Consider the following 27,798-nt stretch of genomic DNA (forward strand, 5'->3'; position numbering starts at 1 on the left):
GTGCCCGTGCGGCTGCGCGCGCCTCCGCGGGGCGCGCACCCGGCGTGGACGCGCACCTGGCGCGGACGCGCGGGGCCGAGGGATGGCTGTGCTGGAGCTTGGTAATAAATAGCACAAACCTGTCTTCTCAAGGTCTTTACCAGCGTTAGCCTCCGCCTGCAGTGTCGGGAGAGTTGTCAGTTATTGCACCATAAACCTTTACAAATTGTAGTTCTAATCGCTGGGTTTAATTGCTAACGAGGCTGAGGGCACTTTTCCGTATCCGCCACTTGGGGATTCATTTTTGTGAACTGCAAGTTCAAGTTTCTTGCCCCTGTCTCTTTTGGGTTGTCTTATTGATCTGTGGGAGCAAGTCCTTTTTTCGGGATACGACCTGTTTGTCAGTAATGTTGTTGAAAGTATTTACTGCCACTGGTAGCTTTCTGACTGCCTCAAGGGAAGTTATTAGAAGTTTTTAGTGTTTTGTTTGTTTTGCTTTGTGAAACAGTCATATTTATGGAAGTTTTCAAATATTATCAATGCTTTTTATGCTATATTTTGAGCTCTTGACCCTGTTCTGTTGGTCTGTTCCAGGTTCACGAGGCAAACACCATGTTTTCAAAAGTGTCTGCAAGGAAACTTTTTAAAAAAGGGAGGGGAGAGTGTTCGGGGTGACAGAACAGCCACTAGTGAAGATGTAATGGTAGAATTTGGGTTTAGATGGCAGGTGTCAACTTAAGACTTTATTCAGATGAAGATCATCAATGGATATTAAAACTTTTTGGTGATAATTTGTTGGTAAATGGGAAGGTTTCAGGATTACAAAGTAACACTCCACAGGTAAATTTATGCTGTTAATTACATTGAGAAAACATACTTTTACAATGATGGATGTTAAAATTAACCAAGTGATCAAATCTAGCGTCACAGTAATGAAACTGAGTTGATGTGATGTGTGGCCAGTAGAACCTGTCACGCATCTACTGTGTTTGTGAAAGCCTTTAACCTGTATCTGCAGGAACAGTTAGACGAGTCCGGAACGTGGGGCAGTCCGCACAACTGGCTTGGTGTGTTCAACAAAGTCGAATCACACCACCCCACAACCCCAGAGGCGCTGCTGAAGATGCCAGGACACTGAAGAGATGTTTCACTGTTAACGTATGTGAACATTGATTGGAACCAGGCTTGGCAAGGGCGGTGGTGGGGTGGGGGGGGATGAAGATGTAATTTAAGAAGAGCATAGAGAATAGACGATGGTGTGACAGCGGTATTTTGGTTATACAGGAAAGTATCCTATTCATAGGAGAAATGTGATAAAAGACTTGTCTGCAGTTTCCTTTCAAATGGTGACACAAGTAAATAGCCCAGTGCGGGGCTTGAACTCTCAAACTGTGAGATCATGACCTGAGCTGCAGTTGGACGCTTAACCTTAACACTGGAGCCACCCAGGTGCCCCTGTTTTTCATTAATGGGATCTTTTTTAGAGTAAACATTTTTTAATTTCACAAAGTCTAGTTTATCAATGTTTTCTCTATGGACCACATATTTTTGGTGTTATTTTTGCCCAATAGGAGATCATGAAGATTTTGTTCTCTTTTATTTATGATCTTAAAAAGTCGTTTTTTAAGTTTTATTTTTGAGAGTAGGAGTGGGGTAGGGGCAGAGAGGGAGACACAGAGGGCAAGGGGGGGAGTAGAGAAGGGGGGGCGCCTGGGGGGCTCAGTCGGTTAAGTGTCCAGCTTCAGCTCAGGTCATGATCTCACAGATCGTGGATTCGAGCCCCACGTCAGGCTCTGTGCTGACAGCTCCGAGCCTGGAGCCTGCTTCGGATTGTGTTTTTCTCTCTCTCTCTGACCCTCCCCTGCTCACACTCTGTGTTTCTTTCTCTCAAAAAATAAATAAAACATTAAAAAAAACGGGGGAAACACAAAATCTGAAGTAGGCTCGGAGCAGTCAGCACAGAGCCTGATGCAGGACTCGAAGTCATAAACTGCATGATCATAACCCGAGCTGAAGTTCGACACTTCGCTGGCGGAGCCCCCCAGGCTGACGCTGAGCCCCTGACGCGCTTTGAGTGTCTGTGTAAAGCCCTGGTCCAAGTCCGCGTTTTTGCCCGCCCATAACCAGCTGTCCCAGCACGATTTATGATTTGTTCCTCAACACATTGCTCTCACATCTTCGTTGAATGTCAGTGGACCATGGACACGCGGTTTCTCTCTGGGCTCAGTGTTGCTGGGGCTGTCCCGGGACCATGCTGTCCTGTTACCGCGGCTTTAGATGATGTTTTGAAAAGAATTGTAAGGCCTCCCAGTTCGCTTATTTAAAAAATCATTTTGACTCCAGTTTTTTTTTTTTTCTGTGTGAACTTTAGTCAGTTGCCAATTTTTGCAAAAGCCTGCTGAAGTTTTGATACTGATTGCATTGTGCTTCACGGGAAGCCCGGGGGAATTGACACCAGGGAGGTTTCGGGCCTGTGACCCTGGACCATCTTCCCATCAAGTTAGGTCCTTTTTAATTTTCTTCAGTGGTAATTTACAGGTTTTGGTGTATAATTCTGCAGTGCTTTTGTTAAAGTTGCCGATGCTTTTTATTCCTGCTCTTTTGAATTTACTTTCTTAATTTCAGTTTTGCAAATTTCATTGCCAGAACAGACACACACAACTGGTTTTTGTATATTCATCTTGTATCGTGCCCCGTAGGTGTCCAGAGTCTTAAGGTTACGTCATCTGGAATTTAGGACAGTTTTACTTCCTTCCCATCTGGATTCAGTGCAATTGAGTGGTTAAGAGAAACCCTGAGAGACGACTGTGCGGCAGGCTTTGCGTGAGGAGCGAGTCTGTAGTAGAAGGACCGGACAGGGCAGCGCGTGACAGAGGACTTGGAAAACAATGAAGTCCACATTTAGCAGATGACAGGGACGGACGGAAACTCTTCAGCAGGACCCCTGCTCCCGTGCGGCGGGGGCCCCCCGTGGTCGAGGCGGGTGCGGGACCGGGCCGCCTGTCTGCAGGTCCCCGCCTCTCCCGTTCCCAGGCTCTAGCTGCCGTCCTCAGTGGCACAGGCCAGGGGCTGGGGTTTACGGCAGTGTGGCGGCCCCGTCGCTGGAGCGTGGGACTCTGGACACTGCGGTTGGGAGTTGAACCCCACACTGGGTCTAGAGTTTATTAAAAATAAAATCTTTAGGGGCACTTGGGTGGCTTGGTTGGTTAAGTGTCCACCTTCAGCTCAGGTCATGATCCTGCAGTTTGTGTGTTCGAGTCCCATGTTGGGTTCTGTGCTGACAATGCAGAACGTTTCTGGGATTCTCTCAAAATAAATATTAAAAACGTAAAAACTTAAAAAAAATAAAGTCTTAAAAAACATATTTTTTTTCAAAAGTTGAATTTATTTGCTTTGCAGAAAGGGGCAGAGAATCCCAAGCCGGCTCTGCACTGTCAGCACAGAGCCCAGACCCGGGGCTTGAACCCACTGACTGTGAGATCATGACCTGAGCCAAAATTAACCAACTGAGCCCCCCAGGCGCCCCAAAAGCCTAATTTCTGTATAGTGTTTTACGCCTGGGGTTTGGTAACAGAAGGTGCTTCTGGAGAACGGGAACGGGAGGAAGGAGGCCGGGTCCCTGGAGATACGTTCCTCTGCAGCCTGGACTGGGGGACGCACACAGGGGCACCGCGGGAGCAGAGGCGGACTGAGGGCGCTGCGTGACCCCGGCCGCGGGAGAGAGGAGGCAGGGGTGGGGGTGGAGAGCAGGCTGGCACAGAGGGGACATGACTGAGGTGGCAGCAGGGCGGAGAGGATGCAGAGGGGAGGGCTTTGAGCTGTGGCCTGGACAGATGTGGCCTTGACTGTCCCTGGTGGGGGGCGTCACTCAGGGTTCGGCGGGCAGAGCCACACTAAAGGGGTTTGTCAGGGGGCTTGGGACCCTTCCGGTGGCCTGCAGGGCACGTGCCCAGGAGTGTGGCTGCGCGGACCGAGGCCGGGTGGGGTGAGGCTCTGCTGCCGACTCGGGGTCCTGGAGAGGGAGGTCCAGCTCTCCAGGGAGACCGTCTCCCGCAAAGACGGCATCGTCAGCAAAGCTGAGACCGAAAAGGGAGCAGCCGAGCATGTGTGCCTCTGCCTCCCCGCCCCCGCCCCCGCCCCCCCCAGGCCCCGGGACTCCGGAGAGCGGAGTCGGCGGCCCGGCCCCAAGTCCACCGGGAAGTGGCAGCTGGGGCTTGAACTTCCCAGACCGCCAGCGTGGGCGGGGCAGAGAGCTGTGCACGAGGCGGAGTCCTCCAGTCCCCTGGGGGTGGCTGTGTAGGTCCGTGGTGTGGATCATCCTCTCCTGAGCCAAGTCAAGTCTGGAAAATAGGACGCCTGGAAATTTCAGTAGGATCTAGTCTTGTCAGACGCCTAACTAGCAGAATTCAGAGAAATTCAATTTGGCCAATGGAAGGCTGATTCCACCTTATAAACCTGACACAAGACTTTAAGAAAGGTAATTTATTTTTAAGGACGGATCCATAATTCTCTGAAATGGGAGAATCACCCTCTACAGGTTTCCAGAACAAGAGGATGTCTTCCCGCCACACGGTCACTCACAGGGTGGCCAGCAGGGAGCGGACCACAGTCCTGCCCAGGCCGTGTGGCCCCCACGCGACAGGGGTCCGTGAAAGGAAACGTCCGCTGTCGTCCATGCGCCCTGTGGCCGAGGCTCAAAGGTGGGCACACAGGCGCTCCAGCTGCCCGGGGTTTGCGTCGCTCAGGAACAGAAGCTGCTTTTTCCCGTCTTCTGTATGAGCTGGGGGGAGGGGGGGCAGAGGAAGGGGGTCAGACACGCACGGCCCAGGTTCTCTCCTGCGACAGTCGTCACCGGCTACGTGAGATCTCGAGAGGCCTTGTTCCTGGAGCGCTTCCACCAGCGAACCACCAGCTTTCTGTCCCCAGTCCTGCGACCCGGCCTCCGGCTCTTCGCCAAACCTGCCAGCCCCCGAGGACGCGCTCGGGCCCGTGCCTCCCGGCCCGCCCCCGGGGGGAGGAAGCTGCTCTGGGGAAGCCACCCGCCCGGCTCCCTCCGCTCCCTCGGACCGGCCACCCTCTCCCCTTCCCGCACCCAGAGCGCAGGGCGAGGCCGAACCGAGCAGCGGCGGTGCTGCCAGCCGCACGCACGCGCACAGCTGGCCTTGGCCTGGCTGCCTCGTTCCGTGAGCACCTGATTCCGCACTAGCGTGAGAATCTGGGGAAAGACGTCCTGTCTTCTGGAAGTTAAACCTTAACCTTCCGCCCCCACCGCCCCCGACACCCCCGAGCCAGAGAGGAGTCAGGATGAAGGGGAAAAGATGAATACAGACTACGGGCTGCTGTCGAGGGAGGAAGGGATCATGGCTGTGGCTCAGCGGGACTCTGTGAACATAAACCCCGCGAATTACCGACCTTTCTCATGCTGAAGCCAACTGCTCTCCAGGTAATACTGGACACAACTTTCAAACTCCTTTGGGCTGTAGTTGGAAACCAGGATGGGAACAAAAGGATCCAAGGCGTCGAATCCTTCCTGGAGGAGGAAAAGGATAAAGACACAGTGTCCACTGCGTGACACATGTCCGCTACGTGAAGCTGGCGGAGGTCACCTGGACTCGAACCCGTGGAGGGGGAGTCTGCCGCCCCGCCTCACGGGCTCCACTCCGCCTGGCTCCTCCCGCCGCCCGGCCGGGTGCAGAAGACACGAGGCTTCTGAGCGGGAGTTTACACACGTTTAAATATTTGGTTTTTACAGTCTTGACTTCAGTAGTCAGCAACCATTTTGACAGTTCATAAATTCAAATAGGAAACAAAATAAGGATGTGGAAAAGGACGCATTAACTGGACCATGAGCTGGAATGAATGGGTCAAACTGGATTTCCGATTTCAGACCGAACAGTGACGGGAGGAGGGAAGCACCACCACGGCCCGGGGGCCCGGCGGCCGCAGCCTCGTTCTCCTCGAGTCAGGGCCAAGTGGTGGTGCGCCTGCAGCTGGCTGTGACCGCTCACTGCGCTACCCGGAAACACTGAGGGTGCCGGGAGCAGCCTTCCTGCTGCTGGAGGTGAGGGATCCGGAGGTGGGAAGGGGGCGGGGACGCTGGGACGCTAGCCCGTATCCATAGGAACGCACCGTTTTCTAACAGATACAGAAACGGATATAGACCAGTGTGGATGTGTACAATACGGACACACGTGCACACAGGACATACACGTACGTGTGTGTGTGTGTGTGTCTACTTTCAGACTTCTCCGGAAGGCCTGGACGTGATGCCCCAGTAGCCATGAGCACAACTGGCACTCAGGTCCTGGTACCTAAAATTAAGTCCTCGCTCGAGGTGGGGCGTCGGTCCTACCTCCTAAAGGAGCATATTTTAAACACTTTGCGTGGAGCAGACTCAACACACAACGTTGGGCTTGAACTCACGACCCTGAGATTGCGTTGCAAGCTCCGGCACCCCGCCCGCCAGGCACCTTCCGGGCTGTGGCACGTAAATACCGTTCTCGAACATGAATCAGCGCTGCCCGGAGAAACAAGCTAGGACGGGCCATGGGCAGAGGACACAGAAGACAGGCCAGATCTGGGACAGATCAAGCACCAAAGTCAATAATGACAGTAGAGTTTTGGAGCTCATTAAAGAGGAGTCTACACGTCCACACTGAAAGAAAGAAGGCAGGCTGGAAAGTCTGCATGTGTCAGGAAGCCGAAAGCCAAGGGGTCCATGCAGAAGACTCGAAAGGGCTAGAAAATACCATTTTGCAAATATCTCCACTGACTTTAGGGAGAACCACAAACAGATGCTCAGACCGGGAAGGGAAGCCTTGAGGACTAACGGCATCTCCCTAGCCTCGAGGTAGATGTCCCCGTATTCGTGCGTACTCGTCACAGAAGGAAAACAGTCACTGTACTAGCACCTCAGCCAAGTGTCCACCGTCACCCCTGAAGCCCCCGGGGGAACTGGGCCCTGCAGGCGCCTCCGGGTGCTGGCTGCCAGACCCAGCACCGTGTCTGCCGTCACACGCCGTCAGGAGACGCCGGCAGCCGAGCCGAAGGCAAGCACTCTTCCACCACACAGATCCAAGATCCAAACAGTCGCCAGCAGTGTCCCCCCGTGGAGGGGCCCACGGAGACAAGACAGTCATGACCCGGGACTCTCTGTGAAGGATGTGGGGTGGTTAGGGAGCAGTGTTCCGTCCAGGCCAGTTTCCTGGTTTTGATGACCGTGCCGTGGTTCTGTATTCAGAATGTCTCTGATTTTAGGAAAAAAGAGGCCTTGTTGTCTCAGGTTACTGTCATATAACTCGGGGAAAATGGAGAAGAAGGAAACAAATATGGTCAAGTGTTAACGTTTAGGAATCTGGGTGAAGTCATACAGGAATATGGCTGCTCTCCAAGTCTGTAATTATGTCCAAAAGGAAAAAACAGAGAGATCTTTATACAACGTGACTATCTAAGGGGAACCGGGTTTTCTAATGATTGTACCTTTCCCAGAAGCTCCTGGGGAAGATAGGCCTTCCGTGGCTTGAAAAGGGACCCAGTCTGGCTCAAGGTCAACGCGATGGCACCTCCGTGCTGAAAGGAAGAATAAAAAGCTGAATTAGAAAAAAGTGCAAAAGATAGAAAAATCCATTTTATTTATTTTGTTAAGCTTATTTAATTAGAGTGGGCATGCATGGTGGGGGGGAGGGCGAGGGCGGGTCCCAGCAGGCTCTGCACCCCATGCTGAGCCCAGCTCAGTGCTCAGTGCCGTGAACCGTGTGAGACACGGCCTGAGCTGCAATCAGGAGTCAGACGCTTCAACAACTGAGCCGCCCAGGCGCCCCAGAGAAGGGCATTGAATCCTCCGTAGATTTTTACTGTAGTTACACGGCAACTTAGTAGGTCATCAGTCCTGATTTGGTTCTGCCAGCAAACTGCTACATGATCTTAAATTTATCAGAATCATTTCTGAAGTCAGTAAGATCCAAACTCTCAACAACTGCAGAGTAGAAGTACGCCAAGATTTCAGTACAACGGCTCTTCCCCAGGCGAACGCCAAGATCAGAAGCCAAATATCCAGATTTTGAACTCTGGCACCTCTGCGGGAATCAAGGAAGACACAAGACCGTCCTGCGCAGCCGGCGGGAGACCGGAAGCTCTCGGGCCCGGCGCACTCACCCAGTCATTCCTCACCATCTTCCTCAGGTTGTGCACGAGCGCCAGCTCCTCGGCGGCCACCTGCCGGTCGGAGGGGCCAGGTCAGTCCGGGACCAGCGACCACGGGCCCCGCCGCTCCGGAACCACCCACCCCGCCAGTGTTCCTACCAGGCTCTTATCTTCTCTTCTCAGCGTGGTCCTTCCCCAGAGCGCGTTGACTCCATCCACGGCCACCAGGAGGCGGAACCCACCGGCGCGGCTCTGCCCCTTGAGCTCTTTGAGAACCACCCCGACCGCGTCCGTGGCGCTCTTGGCCCGCGTGAGGCCCTGCAGGGGAGAGGTGGGGCTGGCGGTCCCAGAAGGGGCCTCCGGGCGGGGACAGAGGACACCAGCACCCTCCGTTCTCATACCTGCTCCACCACCTCCCCCAAGGGACGGCCCCTCTCCGTGCTCTCTCGCTTGTTCCAGACGTATTGCCCTTGGACTTTTATCTAAAAACAAACAAAAACCAGAAAAAGGCTACTTGGCCTAAAGATGAACCCATCTGTAGCTGAGAAGGTGGGAGGGGAAGGGTGCCCATAGTTTGTCTTAATCTATTTTTCTTTTCTTTTCTTTTTTTTTTTTTAAAGAAGGCACCATGCCCAGCACAGGGCTTGAACTCAGTACTCTGAGATCAAGGCCTGAGCTGAGATCAAGAGTTGGAGGCTTAGCCAACCGAGCCACCTAGGCAGCCCTAGATTTTAAGCCCTGTGAGAGACTTCAGGAGTGAAGGGAATCCTTTCTAGCCCTTTTCTGCCTAAAGCTTAAAACCAAAACCTGCAAGGGATTCGGACTGAGAAGCTCTGGGATGAGGTCTTGGCATCCACATTGGTAGCAAGCTCCTCGGAGAGAGATTTATACCCAGAGTTGACGGCTCTCGGCCTAGAGACTGGATCCAAGAATCACTAGAGCAAAGAACGATTTTACCAGCACATTTCCGGTTTCAAGAAAGACCTCATCTGGAGAAGATTATGTAGCTGAAAATGTGCTTCAGAAGATGTGAGGCTGTGACTTTGGAAGAGTCCGCGACTCCGGCCGGACCGCACCGCCGCCCGCACAGCAGCTGAGGCGCATCTCCGCTTCGCGCGGGTGAGCAGGCGCCAGGCTGCGCGCTGGCCGCCAGCAGGACGTGCGGAAGGAGCACAGGGCGGCCCGGCGGCCCGTCCAGCAGTGGGGCGCCTGGGGGGCTCAGCCGGTGAAGTGTCCAGCCTTGGCCCAGCTCATGACCTCATGGTTGAGGGGTTCGAGCCCCACATAGGGCTGTGTGGACAGCTCAGAGCCTAGAGCTGCTTTGGATTCTCTCTCTCTCTCTCTCTCTCTCTCTCTCTCTCTCTCTCTCTCTCTCTCTCTCTCTCTCTCTCCCCCTCCTTCCCTCCCTCCCTCCCTCCCTCTCTCCCCCTCCCCCCACTGCTCAAGGAAGTAAACTGAAAAAGAAAAGAGACTGTCCAGCATCAAGCTTCTGGGAGTCCAGTCACCTGACTCAAGAAACGCTCATTGGTGGTTTTGAAATTCTTCAGCCAGGCCGAGGCCTCCGCGGGCTGGTCCAGGCGCGTCCTGTCGTAGGCCGAGGGCAGGAGCCCCCTGCAGTTCTTCACCCAGAGGTGAGCTGGAGACAGACACACGTGGACAGAGCAGGGAGGAGCTGAGTGCGTTCAGCTGAGTCCTCTCTGCTGCTCTCGGCCACGGAAGCGGCTCTGCCTTCCCGGGCACAGCTGGCCGCCTGCCACTTCCGGCCCCAAGACTTAACCGCCCGCCTGCAGACCAGACGCCTTACTGATAACACAAGAGTCGGTTAACAAACATTCTGGATGCTGTATGTGTTGCCTACTGTATTCTCACAGTCAAATAAGCTGGAGAAAAGAAAACGTGAACAAAAGCATTGTAAGGAGAGAGAATACAGCTACAGGACGCTACAAACTCTAGGAAACCTGCGTGGACGTGGACCCGCACAGTTTAAACCTTGTTGGTCAAGAATCCACTGCTTATTTCTTAAGGTCCCCTTGCTGCACAGGGTCATTTTGGGGCTGGCTCACGTGAGCGCAGACCTCGTTACAGTCAGGACACGAGGTGCACCACGCAGATGAAAGGCGACCGTAGCGTCCTGGCAGGTCGTAAAGGGAGTCAAGAAAATGCGGCTGCGCACACGAAGCTGAACAAACGAGGGGTACGCGCAAAGGAGGAGAGTTCTGAGACCCGTGCTGACCTGGACCGCCTTTGGACAGCACAACAGAGGCGCCCCGGGGCTCAGAACTGCTCGCTGGCCCCGCACTGGGAGCTCCTGCTCCTGGGCGCTGTGTCACCACGAGGACACCAGGCCAACGTGCTCTGTTCTTACTGTCAGGAGGCTCTGGAAGCTTCCGCAGAACTTGCTGCTGCTGCACTGCCCTCACCTTATGCTCGCTCGGTGCCACCATGCAGCCCTCACCTCACACTCGATGCGGCCAGCTTGCACTGGCCTACGTCGGAGGAGCGGCCTCCCCGGAGCTCCCAAGGCCCCCACACCCGGCCCGGCACCTGGACAGCGAGGCGCGGAAGCCCTTACCGTCCGGAACGTGCAGGATGAGCCAGTCCTGCTTTGCACAGAAATGAATCACGTGGCAAAGACTGAGGGTTTTTCCTGTCCCCTTCTCCCCATCTAAAGCACCTGGGGTTAAGGAAAATGTCACTGGAAAGGACACTTCTGTCAACAAATAGCATTTTTGAGAGACAGAGCATGAGCGGGGGAGGGGCAGAGAGAGACAGAATCGGAAGCAGGCTCCAGGCTCTGAGTTGTCAGCACAGAGCTCGACACGGGGCTCAAACCCACTGTTGGTCAGATCATGACCTGATCCGAAGTCTGACACTCACCTGACTGAGCCCCCAGGTGCCCCCAGAGGCTTCCCCGGGGCGACACTGAGATGTGTCGTCCCCCCCCCCCCGCCGGCCCAGGGCAGCTCGAGCAGGCCGGAAAGGATACAGAGAACATACCGCACGGCAGGGTGGGCAAAATCGGTGTTTTTCAGATAGTGCAGGAGCTCCAGGGCCGGCTTCCTCACCATCAGACAGGCCTCGCCGAACGTTTTCACCTACCAGACGAGGACAGGGAGCGAGGGCGGGGCCCACTGAGCCGGAGGCAGCAGCCAGGGCACCTGGGCACCTGCCTTCCCTTTATGCACTGCGGAGACGTTTGGCTGGTATTGAATTTGAAAATCTATCCATGTAAGTTAGCTAAAATCTGAGACACACTGTCCCACACCAACTAACACAAGTCACCTTTTGGTTATTTCTGTTAATGAAGCAGAGATACTACATGGTTAGTTGAAATTTACAGATAATCTATAGACCTCTTGTAACATGGAATGTTTACCAATTCGGATTAATATGAGTATTACAAGAATGTAAAATCCTTAACAGTTATTGGACACATGGTAAGTATCGAATAAACATTAAGTGTTTTGTTTATTTATGTTTATATTTGAGAGAGAGAGAGAACCCGTGCAAGTGGGGGAGGGGCAGAGAAAGGGAGGGGACACAGAATCCAAAGCAGCTCCAGGCTCTGAGCTGTCAGCACAGAGCCCGACGTGGGGCTTGACCTCTTGAACTGTGAGATCGTGACCTGAACCAAAGTCAGATGCTCAACTGAGCCACACAGGTGCTCCTAGATGTTAATCGTTTTAAATCTATTTTTAGCTAATTCTTATTACTAGAACCATCTGGCCATTTGTCTAGAAATATATTCGTGACAACTGAGGAGCAGGTGTGACCAGCTGCCCCCCAGCCAACGATGGACACACTGGAACACAGACACGCCTGAGAACTGACAGAAAGTTCCGTCCTTTCTTGTCTCTCGTCCCCAGGAAGACTTGGGTGGAAAAACCTAGGAAGCACAGATACGTGTGGCCGCGCTGTGCATATAAAGTACTGAATAACTCTACTGACAAGAACAAGTGTCTGACAAGCACTGCTCACAAGTGCACCAGGTAAGGGTTAAAACTGTGTGGATGTGCTCTGAAGAAATCCTAACCACACAGCCGGGCTGGAGAAGGACTTGACAGGCAAGTTCGAACTTAAAATGGAAAGCGAAACTTTCAAAAACATGATACAGATATTAAAACAGAAATGCCATATTAGGCAATATGACAGTTCTAGAATCCACAGTGGGGAGGGAGGCGGCCTTCCCGGAGATGGAATGACGGAAAGAATGTGTGAGTAACTGCCCGCGGGGCGCTGCGGTCAGGCCGGGCTGGGGCTGGGAGCAAGCGGGGGCAGCCAGCGAGGGGCCCTCCCTCCCGCAGCCCTCTGGGACCCATCCCGGTGCTGCCCCACCCCCACAGGTCTGAGGACAAGGCTGGTGTAAGGTCTAGGATGAGCTCCCTTACTGGCGTCCCCTCTAAGCCCCGGGGGGTAAGGCACTCAAGCACTGGGGTCCTCTGGCTCCCGAGTTCCAGACCCCAGGCCCTGGCGGCCCCGGGGGGCCAGCAAGCGGACGAGCCACTTCTGAGGCCGAAGGTGCAGCAGCAGCCAGGCCGGCGAATTCGTTCAGTGTCTACAACGCAGCCCAAGGCTACACCTTTGGGGTGAAGGTCTAACCATGAAACTGCGTTTCCGGAAACGCCCAGGAGGGTAAAGAGCAATGATGCACCTAATCCAAGTCTCGCTTCCGGTCAGCTCCAGTCAGGACTCTGTTTTCTAGAGCCTGGGACTCACTCTCAGAGGGCTCTGCTATGGCAGATGTTAAATTCATTATAAATAGTGCTTAGAATGCCCCCAGTTCTAGAAATCTGTTAGGTGGGTAGCACGAGGAGAGCAGTGGGCAGGCTGACCCGGGCCCCTCTGCCTGCCTCCCGGCGGTCGGCCACAAACAACCACGGGCATAAAATCACGAAGTAACGGCACGATTCACAAAAGAGAATCAACAGCTGAATTCATCTGTTTTAGATTCAAATTTCATCTTTTACAGTTTCCTACCCATTTAATCCCACCCTCCTCCCTCAGCAGCTTGGGTTCTGAGCGCCGCCCCCCATACCTGCATGGAGAATCGAGGAGGCAGGCTCTGGGGGAACAGGGTCCCCACGTCCTGCAGGGGGATGTCGTAGTGCAGACCCTCGTGCTGCTCCCCGTGCCGGGCCTGCGAAACAGAAATGCAAACGGGTCACGGGGCCACAGACAGTGACAAACACTGGGGTGGAAAGGGCCTGCGAGACCGTTACGGGAACTTCATCTCTCGGGCTGGAAAACAGGTTTCTTCTTTCTTTCGAATAAAAAAAATTTTTTTAAATGTTTATTTTTGGTAGGATGAGCACAAGCAGGGGAGGGGCAGAGAAGGGAGACAGAATCCCAAACAGGCGGTGTGCTGTCAGCGCAGAGCCTGATGTGGGGCTTGAACCCATGAACTGTGAGATCATGACCTGAGCCAAAATCAAGAGTTGGATGCTTGATCAACTGAACCACCCAGGTGCCCCTGGGTGTTTGAGAGAGAAACAGAGACAGTGTGAGCAGGGAAGGGCAGAGAGAGAGAGGCGGCAGAATCAGAAGCAGCTCCAGGCTCTGAGCTGTCAGCACAGAACCCGACTCGGGGCTCGAACCCACCACGCGTGAGATCACGACCTGAGCCGACGTGGATATGTAACCAGCGGAGCCCCGGCGCCCCGCCTGTCATTTCTTAGACAAACGGCGCTGGCTGCGGGCCTCGACTCGCGGTGTGCGTTCAAGCAGCTGTCAGCCTACAGGACGAAGCCAGTTGCTCAGCAACGTGAACCCTACAAGTGGAGTAAGAGACAATCCTTGCCATCTGGATTCTTCTGTGCTGGGTGTAGAGATATTCCAGTCACGTGACAAGATGATCTGCATACTGCTGTTTCCATAGAAACCCACGAGGAATTGAGATAAAGAGACTGCAGTTACAGGGAAAGCTCAAAAAACCTCTTCAGTGACTTCATTCGCTTATTCAACTGGTTTTACCCTTTGAACGTAGGTAGGAGCGCCTGGGGGCTCAGTCGGTTAAGCCTCTGACTTTAGTCAGGTCATGATCTCATGGTTCGTGGGTTCAAGCCCCGCGTCGGCTCTGTGCCGACAGCTTGGAGTTTGGAGCCTGCTTCGGATTCTGTATCTCCCTCTCTCTCTGCCCTCCTCTGCTCACACTGTCTCTCAAAAAATAAATGTTAAAAAAAAATTAAAAAACAATGAGGTGAACGCTTAGAGACATGAACACACCCCACTGCACAGCATCTGTCAAACTGGGGAGGCTCCGGGCACAGGTCAGGCGCAGAAAGGGAGAAGAAAACCTATTAGGTCCCTTCATGCTTGAGCCCACCGCACGTGACTCATGGCGCTGACGAGGGGCTCTCGTCTGGAGAAGGGAGCAGAAATCCTCGCCGGCCTGGTGGGGCCCGTGACAACCCTGGGCACTCCTGGGGTCCCCGCTTCTGCCGACGACACCGCCTTCCATGCTGTGCTCTGCACAGCAAGCCACTGCCGCTCCAGACACTAGCAAATCCGCTCAGGAAGGTGGAAAATAGCACCAGATAGACTAACAGGAGAACTGGGTGCTGTACTTGCAACACAACATGAACTTGGGCCCGGACGCTGATTTCCTTAGGACCCTCCGTACCAGGGTTGGTAAACTATGGCTGCCTACCCATTTTGGTAAATAAAGTTTTATTGGAACACAGCCACCCCCCCCCCCTCGTTTATGGCAGAACTAAGTAGCTGTAACCACCTTGGCTCAGAAGCCTAGAATCTGTAGTAAGTGGTCTGCACGGGGAAGTCTGCCGGCCCACCATAAATAAGCAAGATCGACGACCCCGAGCCAAGTATGTACCATGCACCCGCTTTCTGCCGGGCAGAAGCCTGGGCCCGAGCGGACCTCTGGGGCTGGGATTCGATGAGAACAGGTGTGGCCTGGCTCGCCCGAGTGTTAGGGCACCGGAGCCCGGCACCGGGCAGAGGCACTCCTGAGTGCTCTGTCGGGCTACATGCCGACCCGCCTGGTCTCCGGCTGCCGGCTTTCCTGACACGTGAAGGACAGCAACGCACACTGTAAGACTCGAAGAAAATCCACAGACGAGCCAGCAACTCACCGGGTCCTTCTCGCTGGTGCGGGACACCGCTCTGGGACCATCATCTGCGGCCTGGTCATCCAGGTGAGCAGCAACGCTTTGGGGGGCCCGGGACCCCGTGTGCAAAATGCGTCCAGGATCCAACTGTAAAAGAAACCATTTTAATATTCTGGAGTTAATGCCTACTACAAACCTGAGACTCCAAGCCACGTCCACACAGGGAAGCGGGCACACATTTGGGTTTATGTCAAAAGAGTGCTTAAGTCCAGTCCTGTTACTCATACTTGGACTGGGGCAGGGCTCTGTTCCCCACGGAGGCAGACAAGTCTCCTGGGGATCGTGCAGGAGCATGGCCACGCCGGCCTGGGGCAGGGGGCTCTTGCAGCGCCCCGTCCGCGGCCATGGCCAGCGACCGGGACTGCCCGCTTCTCACTCACCTGGTGATCAGAGTCGCCTCTGTTAGGAGGGGATCAGTGCGGCGTTCCTGGGGGGGGGTGGGGTCAGCCCACTCCCCGTGCTGGCTGTGCCCTGGCACCCTCTCTGATTACATGTGTGTAATGAGGGGTAGATGATGCCCTGCTGGCAACTCTGCACACGGACACCACCCTGAAGTGAGGAGTGTCGGGTTGGGGACGACACTTCAAATTTTATTTTTTAATGTTTTATTTATTTTTGATACAGAGAGAGACAGAGCATGAAAGAGGGAAGGGCAGAGAGAGAAGGAGATACCGAAGCAGGCTCCAGGCTCTGAGCAGTCAACTGTCAGCATAGAGCCTGACACGAGGCTCGAACCCACGAACGTGAGATCTGACCTGAGCTGAAGTTGGAGGCTTAACCCACTGAGCCCCCCAGGCGCCCCTGGGGGCGACACTTTAGAGACAGACCTGAGAAAATGCGGACTGCAGACCCACCCCGCCCCCCAACTGGGCTTCAGGACAAGAGGCCTTCTGGAGGGACAAGAAGACCCACTGCAGGGCTGGGGCATGGTGTCTACACGGAAAGCGACAAGAACGGCAGGCGGAAGCCCCCGCGGCCGTGACCTCCACGTGGGCGCTCAAACTCTGATTCGGTCGTGGGCGGGGACCAGCCTTACTTCCTGGTCAGGGGCAGGTTAAACATTTAGTTGGGAGCATAGACCTTTGGGACATGAAAGACAACGTCACGAGATTCAGAGGCAAAAATGCAGCCAGAAAGCTGGTGGGACCCAGTGGGCACCTTTTATGGGGTGACACCCCCACGTGTCAGACCGCCACCCCGCAGACCATTGTGGGGATGCAGTGAGAGCACGGACAGAATGGAACACACGACACGTGCAGTGTCCTGCTGCGCTGCCAGCGAGCGCCCAGCACGGCCGCCTGGATGACAGGCCCTGGCAGGGACCTGCTCCGCTCTCCCTCCTATCAGAGACACAGCACCAGGTCCCCAAGGGGAGAGGGGCACACAGAAAATCAAAGACACGCCAGGGCCACAAGGTGGTGGTGTTTCTACAAGAATCCTAGGGTTTCATTTTGTAGTTAGCTGCTTTTTGCAGCAAATTAAAACCTAGCAAAATGGATTCCTTACTTCTAACGGGATCCATGGCATCGCCCAGGTGTCTGTAGGGAAAACACCCATGTGTGCCATCCCCTCCGCCCGGCTCTGCGCACCTCTGCCCGGCTCCACAACGAACACCCTGCAGTTCCTGAGCAGAGCCGCAGTCGGGTTTTTGGGAGAGCAAGCACGCATGAGCAGGGGAGAGGGGCAGACAGGGAGAGAGAGAACCCCAAACAGGCTCCACACGCAGCACTGAGCCTGACCTGGAGCTCGATCCCGCTGCCCTTGGATCATGACTCGAGCTGAAATCGAGTTGGTCGGTCAACCGACTGAGCCATGCAGGCGCCCCTGATCATGGTGACTGAATCAACCTACAAAAAGCACAAAATTCTTCTCACTGACCTCTCCCTGCAGTTTGGCCCCGGGTCTGTGTCGTCTGCCATGAGGGGAACAAATTCTACTTTAACAGAAGCAGCCGAGGCCAGAGCCCGTCCCTCTGTTGGGCCTTGCTGCTTCTCCCACATTTCATTCTCTAATGATGGGTCATTTCACCTGCACAGGCTCCATCGCAAACCCCCGGGAAAAGGAGCCCCTCAGCCCGGTGCGACTGCAATTAAAAGAGCAGATGGAGGTGACCGGCCTCCTGGCCCGGCTCGCGGCTGCCAGCACTCAGGCTGGCGGGCTCCCGGGGGCCCCGCCGGCCCCGGCCCCCAGCTCCTGGGCTCTGAGCTCCCGGGGAGCACGGGCTGCAGATGCCACCCAGCACAGCGCTCCAGCAGGGGCCAGCCCCGCAGCGTCGCACGTGCCACCCGAAGCAGCGGGCTCGGCCTTTCTGACCCCGGCTTCCGGGGCCGCTCACCAAGATGAAAAGAAGTGAACGCGGTGCCCTGCACGGGGCGAACGCCCGGCGCGCCCCAGGCCCCTCAGAACCCTGCGGCCCGGCCCACGGCAGCTGCTGGGAGGACACGTGCATGGAAGAATGAAGGAAAGACAGAATGGAATTTTTGACCATAATAAGCCACAATCAGATTTACTATTTTATTCAACTATCAGATGCTTAAAAGTCTAAATAAGCAACTTAGTTTTTTTTTTATAATTGACTCCATTTTGGGGCCTTTGAAATAAATTTTATTTACATTGAGAGAAAGAGTGTGAGTGGGGGAGAGAGAATCTCAAGCAGCCTCCCCACCCAGCACAGAGCACACGCGGGGCTCAGTCTCATGAACGGGGAGATCATGACCTGAGCCGAAATCAAGAGTCAGACGCTCAACCAACAGAGCCCCCCAGCAACTCATCTCTTCTAATGCTTCATTAAGGGACCATAATCGTTAATCCAGTTAGCAATAAAAGTTAATAAAGACCTGCAATCAAGCTTATTTATCTCTGTTTCTTCAATGTTCATTCTCCAAAGACGGGGAATTCCGGAGCACAACTGGGGTGCTGAGCGGGACCCGCCCCCGAGGATGCAGGCCGCCGGGCGGGGGTCGCGGGCGGAGGGAAGGCGTGTGGCGCGGTGCTCGCTTGTAAACGGAAGCCCTGGCCGGCATTCTCCAGACTTTTCTGGAAACCCTGACCCCGTCTAGCACAGGAAGGCCGCCCACGGACCGCGCGCACAGCTTCGAGGTCAGGACTCACCTGCCGGGTCCTGGAGGTCAGCCTCGTCACCCTGCTCAGCATCGTCGCTGCGATCTGAAACAGCGAAAAGGGAAAGTCACCTGCCTGAAGGGTCCGTATCTGGAATGTGTACAGAACGCCTGCAAACTGACCAAAAAAAAAAAAAAGGGCAGAAGACACAAAGATGATTTTGAAAGGAGACAAATGGCTAGGAAGCCCATGGAAAGATCTTCATCCTCATCACACACCAGGGAAAGGACCATGGGAACCAGCACGGAGAGCTACCGTTCAGTCAACATGCTGGGAGAAAGGACGAGAGTGTCACGGAGGCTGGGCAGCCCTGGGGACACACCGTCACTGGGAGCACAGATACAATCATCTTGGAAAACAAACTTGGCCTTGTCTTATAAAGTGGGAAGTGTACGAGCCTATGACCCGTGGACTCTACTCCTTGGCATTTATTCTAGAAAAGACTTACACATGTGCACTGGGAAAAACGTATAGTGCTGTTCACATTACAGTAGGTATCATCAAAAACTATAAAAAGCCAAAACCCCCACCGCCAGTGGGGCGGGTACACGGAGGCAGGGTCACTGTGGAACGGCAGACAGCGACCGCAGTTACACGCACGACACAGATGAGCCTCAAAACGTAGCACTGTAAAAACCATTTTATACAGCATGATAGAATTTAACTCAAAAATGTAAAACTTCATTCATTCACTGGGGAATGTACACATCCGTGGTGACGCTGGAAGAGAGGCAGGCGAAGGGTCCGCACGTCCAGGGCACGGCCACCAGGGGCGGAGCGAAGGGCTGCGAGGGACAGTGTGAGTGGGAATGATCCGTTTCTAACGCCAGCTAACGGGGACAGGAGTTTTGTTTTACTATTTTTGGATTGTGGGTGTGGTCTGCTTTTTATTCATCTGTACGCTGGAAACATCTCAGAAAAATAACATAATCTCCTGAGAGCTGAAAGATGTTTAAGATACTTCAGTGCAACTCTCAATGTGACATAATTAAATCTAATCTCCAGGTAGTTCTTCAGTTCCTTCTGGCTAATAATTTTCGCCTTCTTACAGTCCAGTCTCTGAAGCCCAGCAACGACGGGGCCCCTGCTGTGCGTCAGGCCCTGGGATCAAGCTGACCCGGTGGGGGAGCTTCCCAGGAAAGAGACGATACAGACCCCTTTGAATTTCACGTCCGTCAGAGTGTGACGTGATCCGCATGCCCGCGGGCACACAGCACACCGGGGCGAGCCAGGCGGGCACGGTCCCTCCTGCCCGGGTCCCTTCTACCTGCTGCGTGCCAGGGCTCTGGCCTGTTTGAAAACCAGAGGTCTTACAGTAGCTGCTCCCCAAAGGAGTTGGGTGAATGTGAACGAGTCCTAAAATGCACCCACGCTCTATGGCTGAGAAATCAGAGAAATGCCGACAGCCGTTAATTCCTTGAATCATTGCAGCAGGTGGCAGATCTCATCTTTCCGGTCTTGGAGAAACAGGAGGGAAAGGTATTTCATTTTAACCCACGTTCCCGTGGTCTTCGGACCCTCGGATGTGCTTGTCGGAGAACACTGTCCATCTCACGTGCGCGGATGCCGGGGAGCGGGCGGTGGCCGTGTGCAGGCACCCAGGCCTGCAGATGAAGTTCCAGTTAGGCTGCAGGCGGAGGGGAGGCCCTCTCTGTCCCCTGCACCTCGTCGGTTCTCCAGAACCCTGCGTCCCACGGCCCCACACCACGCCCATGCCTGCGGCCGGGACTGGGCTGAGAGGGCCAATACAGGCCAGGCCTTGGGCTGCTGTCCTCAGAAAGGCCTGCCTGCCTGCTGGCCCGTGAGCAGCCGGCAGGGAACCTGGATCGCAGGAGGGTCCCCAGCACCCCGAGAAACGGTAAGTGTGGCTCACGGTTTCTACACTCTACAAACAGCACGCTTTCCTTCTGGGCGTCTGGAATTTCAGCAATGCCAAGCGAATAAAGGCTACATGGCCCCAGTTTCAGGCACGGAGACTCCAATGAGTGTCCCTGGCCGGCAGCATTCCACACGTGCGGGGTTCCACTGGGAAAGGACTCGGGACCGAGCCTGCGCCGCTTTGCCCACAGCCTGCCCTGTGCCCATTCCGCGGGGCGTCCTTCCGCCGTGACACACCGTGGCCGAAGCGACGCCCTGCCGACCTCGGAGTCCTCCTAGAGAATCAGAAGCTGGGGGTGGTCTTGGCAACCAGAGCCGCCCAGCAGCTGTCACCCCGACACGGACCACCACGTGGTGCCCAGCACCGCCCAGCACCCACCAGCTTGATTTTCTTAACCTCAGCTCTCCCAGTCTTCCCCTAAACTACCTCAGCCTCCAGCACCGCCTCCCCCGGCCATGACCGCTGACCGCCATGCCAATTCGAACCGCCCACAGCAGCTCATGCCCAGCCCCAAGCCCTCCACTCAGCCTCGACTTTCTCTCGTCCGGAACTACTTATGACCCCAACGGGACTCCAACAACGTGTGGCCCGTGCCACCACCCTGCTTCCGCGAGCTTCCCAACATGTCCCGGGACAGCCACTAATAAGGGACAGCTGCGGGCTGCAGCTTTGGAGGAGAGCAGGTAGCATGGTCCTGAGGCCAGTTCCAACCCTAGGTGTGCCTGTGGCCATCAGGGCCATTACCTGACCAGGATTTAGACAGAACAGGAAATGCTGGTCAGGAATGGGACCAGCTCTGTACTAGGATACCATCGTCTTGCACCCACAGCACAACTGGTCTACCAGCTTCTAGCCATGAACTTCCTTCAATCCATTTTTTCCACGGAAGTCTAGCTTAAAATCCTCCAATATTTCCCCACTGCTTAATAAAAAATTGTTTCTAATGTTTTTTATTTATTTTTGAGAGACAGAGAGAAGGAGACACAGAATCCGAAGCAGGCTCCAGGCTTGAGCTAGCTGTCAGCACAGAGCCTGATGCGGGGCTCAAACCCACAAACCATGCGATCATGACCTGAACTGAATGAAGCTGGACGCTTCAGTGACTGAGCCACCCAGGCGCCCTGCCCCCCTGCTTTTTAAGAAAAGTTTATTTATTTACTGGGGGGGGGAGAGAGACAGAGAAAGAGGAGCCCAAGCAGGCTCTGCGTGCTGCACTGAGCCCGACTCGGGGCTCAACCTCACCACTTCGTGAGAGCATGACCTTTACTGAATCAGGAGTTGGGTTGCTCCACTGACTGAGCTACCCAGGTGCCCCTCTCCACTGCTTTTAAAAGTAAAGGCCACAGACACACACACACACACACACACACACACACACACACACACGATTCATATAAGATTAACAGAAGTTACTTTAAAAGAGGGGGCGGGGAATCTCAAAAGTTTGACCTCAAAGCAAACAACCTGGACTAAACCACATTTCCCAGGCCTTTTAAAATACCTGTTTGCAGCAAACATCTTACCGACAGGCCAAATGGATGCAGAAGGAGCACTTGCTAGTTCTGCTTTCCAGGCGCACACTAATCAGGGCGCCGGAACAGACAGGCTCAGAAAAATTTGAGTATTGATTTCTTTCAGGTTTTCTCATGTTTTGCATGAGCACAAATTAAACACACTGCTTATTACTGGAAAGTAAGTAAGGGGCAGATTTCCTATTAAACTTGACTGCTGGTACAAGATGTAAAGACTGAGGGCCAGAATGGTGGTGAGGGCCCACAAATGTGCGAGTGTGTTTGAGATTACAGACGTGTGCACTGAAAATGATGGTAAGTCAGGGCTGCCTGGGCGCTCAGGACGTTAAGCATCCGACTCTGGTTATTGGCTCAGGTCATGATCTCATGGTTCCTGATTCAAACGCTTAACTGACTGAGCCATCCAGGTACCCTGCATCTGTGTGGACAGCTCAGAGCCTGGAGCTTGCTTTGGGTTGTGTGTCTCCCTCTCTCTCTCTGCCCCTCCGCTGCTCACGCTCTGTCTCTTTGTCTCTCTCTCTCTCTCTCAAAAATAAATAATAAACATTAAAAAAATTTCTTTCAAAGAAAACAAGAGTAAATCTTTGTGACCTTGTATCAGGCAATAGTTTCTCAGTGAAAAAATAAAAATAGATACTTGGACTTTATCAAAAGTAAAGAATTTCTGCTTCAAAGGATACCATGAGTTCATAAAAGACGAACTCCAGAAAGGGAGAAAATATTTGCAAAGCATATCTGATAAAGGACTTGTATCCATAATATGTAAAGAACTCTTTACAGTTCAACAAAAAGACAACCAAACTCAAAAATAGACAAAGGATTTAAACAGACATTTCTCTCAAGAAGATACAATGATGAAGAAGCACTTGAAAAGGTGTTTAACACCACACGTCATTAGGAAAATGCAAATCAAAACCATAGTGGGATATACTTTACACTCAACGGATAGCTCCAGTCAGAACAGTGGTGGGGAGAGTGTAGAAAGCCTGGACTCTCATATGGCCCTGGTGGGATTCTAAGATGGTGCCAGCTACTTTGGAAAACAGTTGGGGGCGCCTGGTGGCTCAGTCGGTTAAGCGTCCAGCTTCGGCTCAGGTCCTGATCTCCCGGTTCCTGGGTTTGAGCCCCATGTCAGGCTCTGTGCTGACAGCTCAGAGCCTGGAGCCTGTCTTCAGATTCTATGTCTCCCTCTCTGATCCTCCCCTGCTCTCTCTCTGCTGTCTCTGCTGTCTCTCTCTGTCTCTCAAAAATAAATAAAAAACATAAAAAAAATTTTTGGAAAGCAGTTGGATGGTTCCTGAAAAGATTAAACACGTAGTTACTGAATGACCTGGCAATTCTACCATATATTCAGTTATACACCCAGGAGCCATGAAAACCCACGTGCACACAACAACTTGTACACAAGTGCTCACAGTGGCATTATTCCTAATAGGCAGAACGTGGGAACAATCCAGATGTCCATCAAGCGACAAATGGATAAACCCAGGGTGCAGGAGCCATACAATGGACCTTGTTCAGTAAGCGAAATAAATTCTTAAAGTTCCAATGCTACAGCATGGATGAATCTTTAAATAAAGGAAAACTCTCTCACCAAAGACCACCTGTATACTACAGTCCAATCATACGACATAAGAAATGTTCACAACAGAGGCGCCTGGGGGCTCAGTGGGTTGAGTGTCCGGCTTCAGCTCAGGTCATGGTCTCACGGTTTGTGGGTTCGGGCCCCGCATCAGGCTCTGTGCTGACGGCTCAGAGCCTGGAGCTGCTTCGGATTCTGTACCTCCCCCTCTCTCTGATCCTCCCCTGCCTGCACTGTCTCTGTCTCTCAAAAATAACTGAAAAGCACAAAAAAAATTAAAAAAAGAAATGTTTACAACAGGTCAATCTATTGAGACGGTAAATTAGATTAGTGGTTGCCGGGGTCTGGGAAAGGGGAGAACGGAGAGTGATTACTGATGGGTTTCTTTTTGGAGTGACAAGAGTGTTTTACAAATAGGTAGTGGTGGGGGCGCCTGGGGGGCTCAGTCAGTTAAGCATCTGACCTCAGCTCAGGTCATGATCTCACGGTTCGTGGGTTCGAGCCCCGCGTCGGGCTCTGTGCTGACAGCTCAGAGCCTGGAGCCTGCTTCAGATTCTGTGTCTCCCTCTCTCTCTGATCCTGCCCTGCTCACGCTGTCTCTCTCTCTCTCTCTCAAAAATAAAAACATTAAAAAAATTAAAAAAAAATTAGGTAGTGGTAATGATTACACAACCGTGTGAATATACCAAAAATGCACTCAATTGTTTACTTTAAGGATACTGAAATTTATGGTTTGTGAATCTTAATAAAACTGTTACTAAATCATAGCACCAGTCAGCCATTGTCAGGGCACTGCGGTCACCACACGCCTGTGTCATCTCACCGCCACAGCGCCCTTCTGAAGCAGTGTCCTGGCCGCTGCTGCCCAAGAGACCACGGCAGACTCAGTGGCTTAAAACAGGGCTTGCTGTCACTGCCCACCTGCAGGCCTGTTCCTTCTCGCTGGGGCCCCGGTCTGGCTGCCCCGGCCGGCTGGGCACGGGTGGCCCTAGCTGGGCCGGCGGACTCTGCTTCGCACGGCCTCTCATCCTGGAGCTGCATGGCCTGACTTGTCACGGCGGAGGCAAAGGTCCAAGAGAGCCAAACACTGAGGACCTCTTCAAACCTGGCTCAGAACCGGCCCCTCACACTCTGCTGCAGCCCACTCTAGGCCAACCCAGATACGAAGCGTGGGAAGCAGTTTACCTCTTTACGGGAGATGCAAAATCACGATTTTTGTGATACGTGGAAACCACGGTACTGTTAAAAAATGGAGACTCTTGGAGGCAGACGTGGTTATTGGACTCAAGAGCCTACATTCGTGTCACTGTGTCTTTCTTGGTGGCCTCAATCATTCATTTGTGCAGCTATGTGACGATCCTGATCTTAGCAAAGCAAAATATTCAAGTCGATTTTATTAATACTGAACCCTGTATTTCATTTGTAGATATCTTTATTTCATAAAATTTAAAACATTTAGTTATAAAGTTAACCAATAAGAACTAAAAATAATTTTGATAAGATTCTAAATCAGAAATTATGGAACAATTTCTCACACCATACACAAAAAATAAACTCAAAATGGATGAAAGTCCTAAATGTGAGATATAAAAATCCTAGAAAAGAGCACAGGCAATAATTTCTCTAACATCAGCCATAGGAACATAGATATGTCTCCCAAGGCAAGGGAAACAAAAGCAAAATTTAACTATTGGGACTTCATCAAAATAAAAACCTTCTGCACAACAAAAGACACAATCAACAAAACTGACAACCTACTGAATGGGAGAAAATATTTGTAAGTAACATGTCCAATAAAGGGTTAGCATCCAACATATATGAAGAACTCCTACAACTCAATATCAGAATAACAGCGATAATGATCATCCAATTAAGAACGGGCAGAAGACATAAACAGACATTTCTCCAAAGAAGACCTCCCGATCGCCAAGAGCCACATGAGAAGAAGCTCAGCGTCACTTATCATCAAGGAGATGCAAATCAAAGCCACAATGTGTCACACCTGTCAGAACGGCAAAACCCAAAAACACAAGAAACAGCAAGCGTTGCTGAGGACGTGAGGGGCAGGAGCCCTTGCCCGCTGCTGGGGGCAATGCCAACTGGCGCCGCCGCGGTGGAAGACGGTGCAGAGGTTCCTCAAAAAATAAAGAACAGAATTACCATATGATCCAGTAATTCCAGTAGGGGTATTTCGCAGAAGAATACAAAAACACTATTCAAAAAGAAATACTCACCCCTATGTCTGCTGCAGCATTATTTACAACAGCCACATTAGGGAAGCAGCCTGATGGATGAATGGATAAAGAAGTCGTATACATGCACAACGGAGTATCACTCAGCCACAAAAAGAGGACGTCTTAGCACTTGCAACAGCACGGATGGAACTAGAGGGTGCAATGCTAAGTGAAGTAAGAGAAAAATACCACATGATCTCACTCATATGTGTAAGGAACAAAACAAAGAAAAAAGAGACAAACCACAAAACAGACTTTTTAAAATGTTTTTTTATTTATTTTTGAGAGAGAGAGACAGCACGAGCAGGGGAGGGGCAGAGAGAGAGGGAGACACAGAATCCAAAGCAGGCTCTAGGCTCTGAGCTGCAGCAGAGCCCGATGTGGGGCTCGAACCCACAAACTGTGAGATCATGACCTGAGCTGAAGCCGGACGCTCAACCTACTGAGCCACCCAGGCTCCCCAAACAGACTCTTTTTTTTTTTTTATGTTTTATTTATTTCTGATACAGAGAGAGATAGAGCATGAGAGGGGGAGGGTCAGAGAGAGAAGGAGACACAGAACCAGAAGCAGGCTCCAGGCTCTGAGCTAGCTGTCAGCACAGAGCCTGACACGGGGCTCGAACCCACGAACAGGAGATCTGACCTGAGCCGAAGTCAGAGGCCTAACTGACTGAGCCACCCAGGCGCCCCCCAAACAGACTCTTAATTACAGAGAACACACTGGTGGTCACCAAAGCGGAGGGGTGGGGGGGGTGGGTCCGGAGAGACTAGTGAAGGGGATTAAGAGTCCACTGATCATGCGGCACCTGGGTGGCTCAGTAGGTTAAGCCCCGCATCAGGCTCTGTGTTGAAGATGTGGAGCCAGCTTCGCGTTCTGTCTCCCTCTCTCTGTCCCTCCCCACCTCACCCTCTCTCTCAAAAATAAATGTTAAAAAAAAAGGCTACTTATCATGATGCACGCTGAGGAATGTACAGAATTCCTGAATCACTGTATTGTACATGCGAAATTAATGTAATGCTGTATGTTAACTGTACTGTAATTTTTTAAAAAATCACAAACACAAGTTGCAGTTTCTTATTTCAGCATCAAATGAAATTCAGCTTTTATTCTGTACACACAATATTGGAAACCTTGAGCCATACAGATAAATTGCGAGTGGTAACCATTTGTAATATTTTTAGTTTCGATTTACAAAACCCGTAGACAAGCAGAACTAACTACAAAGCTGTATCTTTAATGAGCAGCGGTATGTGGGAGGAGACCTCCTCTCTGAGCAGGTCTCAACGGGGGACTTAAGACATTCAGTCCCCCATGTTGTCAGCTGACGTGCTGTCACCCAGGCTCTGTTGTTCTCGTTCCAGAGCACAGACTAGATTTAGCGGAATTCTTTTTTTACGTTTTAAAGACTGATTTATTTTTGAGAGAGACAGAGATGGCGTGAGCAGGGGAGAGGGAGAGAGGGAGAGAGAATTCCACGCGGGCTCCATGCTGCCAGGAGAGGTCAACAAAGGGCTCGAACTCAGGAACCCTGAGATCAAGTGCTGAGCGGAAACCAAGAGTCCGACCCTTAGCTGACTGAGCCCCCCAGTCACCCTCAAGGGCCCCAGGACTTGGGAATGGTCAGCGGCTTCGGCTCACAGTCACCAGCTGCATCGGCCCCTAACGAGTCAGTCTGTCCTCTGAAGCCCGGGAACCAGGCACGGACGCCCCGGTCTCGCCCCATAGCCGGAGCCGAATCCCCTTCCAGTACGAGCTGTTCTGTCTACACGCGGAATCCGGTGGTTCCCGTGGACACTGCGTGAATCCTTTCAACTGAGTCATCCGGGGACTCGCCGCGGCTTCTGCATCGGACTGGCTGCTTCTCGCCGCGCTTTCCCGCGGCGCGGGAGGCTGGTTCCCGAGCCCTCGCCACCCAGCCGCTGCTGGCTTCCCACTGTGCTCGCAGCCTCCTCCCCTGCTCGGCCTCCTCCCCCCCGCACGGCCTCCTCCTCCTGCACGGCCTCTTCCCCTGCTCGGCCTCCTCCCCTGGCACGGCCTCCTCCCCTGCTCACAGCCTCCACGGACTAACGCCGGTCCGGGCCTCGCTCTGGGCCCCACGCCGCACTTGGTGCTCCGTCTGGACACCCAGACTCCCCCTGCATCGGCAGGATGGCCGTTTGGCTTTCGTACCGTCCGCGTGTTCCCTGGACCGGCACTTCCACTTTC

At 53.1% G+C, this 27,798-nt stretch overlaps 1 protein-coding gene and 1 long non-coding RNA gene across 5 annotated transcripts in view; one reads left to right on the plus strand and one right to left on the minus strand.

The window, feature by feature from the left end:
- The window catches only part of LOC115288585, a 13,694-nt gene extending 261 nt beyond the window's left edge, over positions 1–13,433 (plus strand). Inside the window, exons 2-3 of one of the 2 annotated variants that reach the window (XR_003907106.1) lie at positions 998–1,137; positions 11,988–13,433. This is a non-coding gene — a long non-coding RNA (uncharacterized LOC115288585). Of the gene's footprint in view, positions 1–997; positions 1,138–2,678; positions 3,188–11,987 lie in introns of those variants that run through there. The other variant, XR_003907105.1, reaches the window with a different exon arrangement.
- Positions 4,447–27,798, minus strand: part of DAP3 (death associated protein 3) — a 29,756-nt gene continuing 6,404 nt past the window's right edge. For all 3 annotated transcript variants that reach the window (XM_029936017.1, XM_029936018.1, XM_029936019.1), the window contains exons 2-13: positions 18,357–18,410; positions 15,210–15,332; positions 13,157–13,258; positions 11,108–11,216; positions 10,694–10,786; positions 9,627–9,757; positions 8,523–8,603; positions 8,281–8,439; positions 8,134–8,193; positions 7,459–7,548; positions 5,392–5,509; positions 4,447–4,759 (exon numbers count right to left, since the gene is read on the minus strand). In XM_029936017.1, the coding sequence (XP_029791877.1) occupies positions 4,674–4,759; positions 5,392–5,509; positions 7,459–7,548; positions 8,134–8,193; positions 8,281–8,439; positions 8,523–8,603; positions 9,627–9,757; positions 10,694–10,786; positions 11,108–11,216; positions 13,157–13,258; positions 15,210–15,332; positions 18,357–18,410 (1,206 nt within the window). In that variant the 3' untranslated portion in view covers positions 4,447–4,673. The remainder of the gene's footprint in view (positions 4,760–5,391; positions 5,510–7,458; positions 7,549–8,133; positions 8,194–8,280; positions 8,440–8,522; positions 8,604–9,626; positions 9,758–10,693; positions 10,787–11,107; positions 11,217–13,156; positions 13,259–15,209; positions 15,333–18,356; positions 18,411–27,798) is intronic.

This window comes from Suricata suricatta, chromosome 3 (genome assembly GCF_006229205.1).
Source record: "Suricata suricatta isolate VVHF042 chromosome 3, meerkat_22Aug2017_6uvM2_HiC, whole genome shotgun sequence".
Classification (NCBI taxonomy): Eukaryota; Metazoa; Chordata; class Mammalia; order Carnivora; family Herpestidae; genus Suricata; species Suricata suricatta.